This window comes from Xiphophorus couchianus, chromosome 6, assembly GCF_001444195.1.
Source record: "Xiphophorus couchianus chromosome 6, X_couchianus-1.0, whole genome shotgun sequence".
In the NCBI taxonomy this organism is placed as follows: domain Eukaryota; kingdom Metazoa; phylum Chordata; class Actinopteri; order Cyprinodontiformes; family Poeciliidae; genus Xiphophorus; species Xiphophorus couchianus.
Window position 1 is genome coordinate 12,015,021 of NC_040233.1, and position 7,777 is coordinate 12,022,797.

Below are 7,777 nucleotides of genomic sequence, written 5' to 3' on the forward strand. Positions count from 1 at the left end.
TTGCAGAAAAATCAAAAAAATATTTAAGAAAAAGTAGGTACTCCTGGCTCACCTAAAGGAGGTGTGATTCGATGTTAGAAAGTGAGAAAATAAATATGTATGTTAACTTTAACTGTATATTTTAAGTGTACTTTTACAGGGATTCACTCACCGTTGTACAATTAAACACCCACATGAAATAACTAAACATCCATCCATACCAGAAACATTTATCAATAAACACAACAGATTTTAAATCATATGTTTATGTTCTTAAAAATGTTTAATTATATTTACAGAACAAAAACATAGTCAGGATCACATTGAGTAGTATTTCTTCTTTTTTTTTTTGGCAAATAATAAAGATGCAAGTTGAAAATACTAAGCAATGTAAGTAGCCAAATCCAACTAGATAGTGTGCAGCACAAACAATTTGAAACAGCCCCACATGAACAACAGTAATTTTGATACAAGATCATAGTGTAGAAAACATGGTTTGCATGATGAAACTAAACAGAAATATGATACATAATTTTTGCTTTTTCTTTTTTAAAGATCACACCGTTTTCTATTCACAATGTGAGACACAGTCTCATGAATGCCGTCACACTTCAACAACAACAACAAAAAAAAATGGAGTTCACCGGGATGGAGAAAACAAGCACAGTAGTTAAATGAATATTACTCCGATATTGAACAAACTGAGGCTGACTCAGTGCCATAAAGCACGGCCGAGTTCTCGTTTTGGTACCAGCAGCAAGGCAAAGGTGCACCACGTGAAAATAAATAAGTCAAATGAAATCAAAAGTGAAACACAGATGGATAAGCAGGAAAATAAACTTTTCTTTGTTTGATTGAGACTGGAGTTTTGGAGTTGAAATAAAGAAGTTTGATTTAACTAAAACACATGTCTAACGCCACAGGTCTCAGACATGACTTATTTACATTGAAAAATATGTAAGTAATATATTAAGTTAAACTTGAAAATTAATAGTAATAATCTTTTTTTTTTAAAGTAAGCAATGTTGTAAAGCAAGAGTAAAGCAAGTAGGCAAAGGAGAAGAAAAGTCTTGGGGTTTTGAAGTTGGACATTTCTCCTCCTGCTGCAGAAAAAAAAACGTCCATCTTTAACACTTGAGCAGGTAACGACGGACGAGAGCGAGCGAAAGCCATGAGCACCGGCTGAAACGGGGACACAGTTTTTAGGTGGTCTTCACCAGGTCGTAGACATGAATGTGGACGTCGTCGTCGTATTTGATGTAATAAACGGTGGGCTTCGCCGGGACCTGGTAGATGACCAGCCCCGTTCTCTTCAGGCCGTTATCTGTCACGTACTCCACCTGTTTACCCACAAGGCTCTCTGGCTCCTCACCTGGTTTCCTGTCTGCCGGCAGCAGGTGTTTGTTCTCTGGAAGCAGATAGAAAAAAAAGAAACATCAGACCGGTACAACTGAAACATGCAGTTTATAGCAGTTTATGTAGCACAAAATTGCAAAGTGGAAAGAAAGCTGTTTTGGTGTTAAAGCTGTTTTTTTTTAAATAAAAAAATTAAAAAATAAAAAAAAACCTGACAATGCTAACTTGCATTTGGATCTAAAATACATTTGAAAGAAAAACAACACAGTTTGCTGCATATACAACTACACGTCCTTTGGTGTATGTCTCTACCAGCTTTGCATATCAAGACCGAAGCTTTCCACCCAGGTCTTTGCAAAGTAGCTCAAACTCAGCTGAATGAATAATGAGTATCTGCGCAAACAAATGTTTAACTTTTGCCCTAAATTCCTTAAGTTTTGGACTTTGACTTGGCAATTCTGACATAAATATGCTTTGATCTAAACCATTTTATTATCTGGCTGTGTGTTTAGCCCAATTTTTTTTAATCTTTTGCTGCCCCTAACTGGTTTCCTTCCAGAATTGCCCAATGTGTGTCTTCCTATCAACTCTCAACAGCATCCACGTCTCTGCTAAAGAAGAACACAGCATGACGCTGCCATCCCCATGTTTCACTGTGAGGATGTTGTGTTCAGGGTTTGTTTCAGTCGACGCAAAATTATTTTCATTTAGAACTTAAAGTTTGATTTTATTCTCATCTGACCAAAGCACCTTCTTACATGTAACTGTCTGATCTCTACCTGGTTTCAGGCAAACTTTATTCTTTTAGATATTTTTTTTATTAGTAAATGACTCCAAAGCACTTTATACTAGTCAGTTATTCACCAATTAAGCAAGAATTACCACAGACCTCTTAGCTGTTATTTTGTTTAATACTTTCCTTGCTCAGCTTTGTAAGAAAAAAATAAAAAACAGCAAAAAGTAATTTTCCTTTTTAAGTCATAATTACATTTAACTTTGTGTTGCTGTGCCACATTAAATCCTTAAAAAAGCTGTGGTTGGAAAAATGAAATAAATATGAAAAAGAACATAAGAAATAATTCTAAACGAAAAATGTGCTAAACATGAACATGATGACAACAAGGCAGTAAAGTGATATTGTTTGACTCAGACTATTTAAATTCATTCTTTTCCCTGAACTAGAAACTGTTACAAAATGTCCTAAAACATTCAGTGCGATACCAGAGCGCTCTTTACTGTACCTGACTCCGGCAGGACACGGAGATCTCCGTCTTTGTAGTCGTCCCACAGCTGGTACATGTACAGCACCGGGTCCTTCTCGTAGGTGATGTAATACCAGTGGGTCATGATGGGGGCTCGGGACAGAACCATGCCCCGCCACTCGTTTTTCTCCCCGTCCTCCTTCTCGAACAGATGCTCCACCGCTCGACCCACAAGCTCCTCGGCCCCAGGAGGCACCTTGATCTTATTGTTTACTGCGACAGAGAGAGAAGTCACTTTAATGAGCCTGAAAGCTTTGTAGATCCAAAATAACTAATCGGTGCATAAAAATACCAACATCAGTGCAATATATTGAAAATTGCTTCACATTAGCTAATATCAGATTTTAAAAGTTGAGTTGAAATTGCTTCCCATCTTAGAAAAGCGAGAAGCTAAGTTGACATTCGCTGTACAGTTTACTCGTCCGACAAGGTTTTCTAAGTCGGTCGGCATCAAATGATACATTTTTATAAACAGAAGTAAAAAAATAAAAAAAGTAGATAGGTTTACAGTTACATTAATGCTTGCAATATAAAACTAAAAGATTCAGACTTGAACTACAACAGGCTCACCGACTTTCTCTGCCAAAACCTGCAGGTTGGACACCCGGTTGTCTTTGAAGAGCTCGATGCCGTAAATGCAGTCAAAGCCATCGTATTTGACCATGTAGAGGGAGTTGTTGACAGTGAGGCGCTCCAGGACTGTGCCTTTCCATTTGGTCACGTTGCCCTTTTCCCTCCACGTGTGCTGGATCCTGCGGCCCAAGAGGTTATCCGGGTCCGGGCTCGAGGTCGACGCTGAGCTTTCACTCAGCTCTCCACTGCTACGCTTCCTTTAATCACAACAGAGCATATCTTTGTTTTAGGAAGTCAATTTAGGGAAAATTGACTTTTGATTGACTGTTATTGGAGAATCAACAGATCCAAATGCTTTTATGCATAAAATCACATTAAAGACACAGTTTGAATCCCCATTAAACTTGGATTAAGGGCTTACGGTTTGTCTTTTTTAAAGAGTAATAGAGATGAAATTTATTTTAATTTTCTTGACTAAGGTCAATTTGTCCTTGAAAGTGTTAATTTTACATGTCTCTTAGATACTATGATTAAGAGACAAGAGACAAAAAGAAGGGGAAGCTAACCTAATTTTTTCTATTGACACAAACAACAATGTGCATGCAAAAAAAAACAACAAAGCAAAACAAGTCAGTTTTAATCATGAACATGTCAAATGTTGACTGGAAGAAAAACAACATGTGCTAAAAGTCGACTGATTTAATCAACCAGCTAAAGTACCCAGCACAAGATCCTGATTCTGTACAAAATTGGAAATAATTTTTACTTTGAACTGTCATTTTTGCTTTGATAAAGAAATTATTTATGAAAGAAAAAGTTTTATTTCAAGGCAAAATATTAACTGTAGCTGTTTTTTTTCTTCAGTTATTATTACTCTGATTATTTTAACATTATACATATATTTTTCTTGCATTATTTTTCTTTTTCTTTTCATCAACTTATTTTATCATCATTTTTGTACAGCACTGCGGTGCAGTTTTAAACCTGTTTTAAAGTGCTATGTAAATAAATGTGACATTTGAATGACAAAATAAAATGCTACATTAAAGAACATGAGCCTTTTTTTGCTGAAACACTGTTACCTTTAACTCATATTTCTTCTTCCTGCTGAAAAACTAAGGAAACATGAATCAAACATGGGTTTGTTTGAACATTTTACAATAATATGTACATTTTGTGATTTCTGCTCTTGTGTTTTCACTAAAGTTTCACTTCACATTATGAACTTGACATTCATAAATTACCACCCACACAGGACAAAACAATCATGCATAGAAACATTCACTCCTAAGCCCAATTTATTACACCAATTATCTTGGCAGTCATGCTTTTGGACTTTGGGAGGGAGTACCCAGAGAGAACCCGTGGATATAAGGAAAACATGAAAACCTCTAGCAGAAATACCTCTGGCTGAGATTTGAACCTAAAACCAGCTTGCTGAAAAATCACAATGCTACCAACTGTTCCACACAGCAGAACCACATTACCTCAAATTATTTGAATTTTCTCATATTGGCCTTACAGAATTAAATTATTTGTTTTGGCAGGCAAGTCTGGCAAATTTGGACAACATCCTAATTAAGCTGTCAAATATTGTCAGTCATTTGAAAAGACATGTTTTTATTATAAGGCGGAATTGCTTGAGTTTAGCCTACCTGCCACGTTTCTTTGACATGTTTCCATAAATTCACACGGCCCTGTAAAACAATAATTGGTTAGTTCAAAAATAAGTTTCGGAAAAATAATTCAAGCTCATAAAGTCACTGAGGAGAAAACCGCATTCAAAGTAGTTAAAGTGATCAAGTTAAGCCCAGCAGTTCAAGCTTAATCACCCGCAGATATGCAAAATATCAGAGGAAACCAGAGAACCGGATGTAAACAAGCCAACCACAGAGCTAACTACCTTGGTTTGAAGCTAACTACAGGTTACATATTTATGCTGCTAACCATATGGCTATTAAATAACTTAGCACAGTGCTGCTAAATAAACACAACCGTGGTCATTCAAAAATAGAAAACCCCACTGCATGTTCAACATGTAACAAAGTCAGACGACTAAAGCCCAGAGAGCGTTCGCGTCGCCACTTCCTGTAAAATACAACACATTTTACAGAAAGTGGTTTCTACATTGCTGCACATAAGCAGCTAGCCGAACAAAAGGAAACGCATCGCCATGTACGCGCTGGTTTTGCACCTCTGCGACAGCAACAACATGGAAACAAGAACCAGGCAAACTGAATGAGCTGACAGCCTTTACCAGGACGACGGGTCAAATGTTCAAGAGCCGTCAGGAGAAGTCGTTTGTCCTGCCCGATCAATAATTTCACATGTGATTTGTCTTTGCTGAGCGGATTCCTCCACCTAACGTAGGCTACACGGAAGCGACAATGTATTAGGAACTACAATTACCAGGAGGCTGCCGCAGCTCGCAAAGCCCTCTGGGAATGCTAGTTAGGCGAAGTTAGACATGATTTTTATCTTCTGCAGCATCCATAATAAGTCTCCACTTGTACTTAATAATTTATCTTTTGCAAAGGCCACATTTTTTACAAGCTGGTTAAGCCTCTTCGGTCCTTAATCTCCAGCATCCTGTCTGTTTAGACGCTGCATGAAAAGAACCATTTTTGTTCATATCATATCTGCAAACTCTGATGATCATCATTTAAAATGACCAAAATTATTTATATTTGCTAAATTCCAGCAAAACGAAAATTTGCTAAATTATTATTCTAAATCAAAGCCCTACATACATTTTCTTTTTATTTAGTAGAATCACCTGACTTAGATCAAACTTTTCTGGACATCCTTTTACAGTAGTTTACTGGAACCTTGGTCCATTCCTCCTCACATTTTCTATAGTACTGAGATCAGGGCATTATGATGGCTACTCTGAAATATGTTTCAAATCTATTTTGAAACAGATTTTTCAGTTTGCGTAAGGCATCCTTAGAGTCATTTTGTTTAGGAAGAGCTATTTGCATCTGAGCTGAAGTGTTAGCATTTTGCATCAGTATTTCCAAACTGTTTTTTTCCTCAAGATGCCAACTGTTTTGTGAAGCTCACCAAGTCCCTCCGACGGCAAAACGATCTTATAACAGGATGCTGCCACCTTCCTGGTTGGTGGTTTCCAGTCTGAGTGCCATGCATCTTCAGGCTTTGTGTTTGAGCTGTTGTCTTGGAATACATCTAATTAACTCTGATGCAAATGAACCTTTCAGAAGGTTACAAAGCCATGACGTCATCATCCAAGCTTTCACAAAGTGCTTATTTGTGCTTATTTAGCAAATAAACTTCAGAATGTGAAGACAAACTTTTTGAAAATCTGAAAAAAAAAAAAATGTCTTTATTGTTTTAAATTATAAATTGACCAAAAAGGAGACGTTTTGTATGATTTATGGGTTTACATCCTGTTTGATCAAAAAGCGAAACAAAAATGTACTGTAATAATATTTTGTCTTACATCCTGAGAGATTACATTATTTAATCAAAACTGCAGTACAAGAATTTTATCACCAATATTTTTTTAGATGAGCTGCTGTCATGAGTCGTAAATGGTCTTTTGGTTGCTGAAATATAGACTTCATCCACAAGATGTCCCTCTAAACACAGAATCTTTGTCCCTGCCGCTGCTAACACACTGTGATCATAAACCAGCGTGGACAGTAAATGATCAAGTATCCTGGGATCCACTTGACAGGCTATTTTAGGAGGAAAGATTTTGGAATTTCTTTCATGCGAACATCGACAAACCAACAGACCATCTTTTTTTTTTTAACTCTTATTGCAACTCAGTCTATAATATCTACAGGTTATGTTTGCTTTCTTATTTCTTATGCATTGTTTATTGTTTATTAGTCTATTTAACTAACACGTTTGCAACTGTGGCATTTGTTTCTGTCAGTTTATTTGGTTTCACTTTAAATACCTGGACTAATGAAAAACTGTTCATTTTTCTAAATATTAAGGTTCACAACAATAATGAGAAACACAAAAATGTGAAATATTTGATCACTTATTTGAATCCAACAATCAAAAACATGGTTATGCTTGGAGATATAGGGGTTTTTTGCCATATTTTGTAAGTGTCAGAAAGAAGTTTCCTGATGTAAATGAAAGACATGCAAGGATGGGAGTCATTCTTGCCATGATGTTAACATAACTAATGTAATTTCTTCTTTGGACCATGATTTGACCTGGAGATGGCTTCTCTAAATGAGTTCATCGAGTTTTGGGACCTCTTGAGTAATTTACAGACATTGGACCTTTACACTCTGTAAAAGATGATTTAATTTTATTTTATGGTGTGGACCCCAGGACGAATAGTTTCTTCTCTGGTGGAGATGAATGGGGATCCCTAAATAAACAAAGTACTCTGAGTACCTGAACTCCAATCTCCTGCTTCTTTCATTTTATCATCTGTGACATTTCAGGTTACACACCAGGCCTGAAATGAATGAATGAATGAATGAAATTAGAGATCTGGGTTTGAACTGTGTGGCTGCACCAGTTTCAGAGTCATTTCTGAGAGACGGTTTCTGAGACGTGTCAACGCTGGAGCACTGAAAAGCTCAAGGCACTTTGTGAAGAAGCCAGTGTTGCATTGACAC

The 7,777-nt window shown here is 36.8% G+C and overlaps 1 protein-coding gene across 2 annotated transcripts; it reads right to left on the bottom strand.

The window, feature by feature from the left end:
• Nucleotides 1–243: 243 nt before the first annotated feature.
• On the bottom strand, nt 244–5,575 carry LOC114146979 (spindlin-W-like). 2 transcript variants are annotated; one of them, XM_028021455.1, is made up of 5 exons: nt 5,428–5,575; nt 4,826–4,867; nt 3,168–3,427; nt 2,577–2,810; nt 244–1,387 (listed from the first exon to the last, which is right to left on the bottom strand). In XM_028021455.1, the coding sequence occupies exons 2-5, from the start codon at nt 4,843–4,845 to the stop codon at nt 1,182–1,184; spliced, it is 720 nt and encodes a 239-aa protein (XP_027877256.1). In that variant the 5' UTR covers nt 4,846–4,867; nt 5,428–5,575; the 3' UTR covers nt 244–1,181. The 2 variants fall into 2 exon arrangements, with proteins under 2 accessions (XP_027877256.1, XP_027877257.1); XM_028021456.1 differs by lacking the exon at nt 4,826–4,867 and having other exon boundaries at nt 5,428–5,567.
• Nucleotides 5,576–7,777: the final 2,202 nt, after the last annotated feature.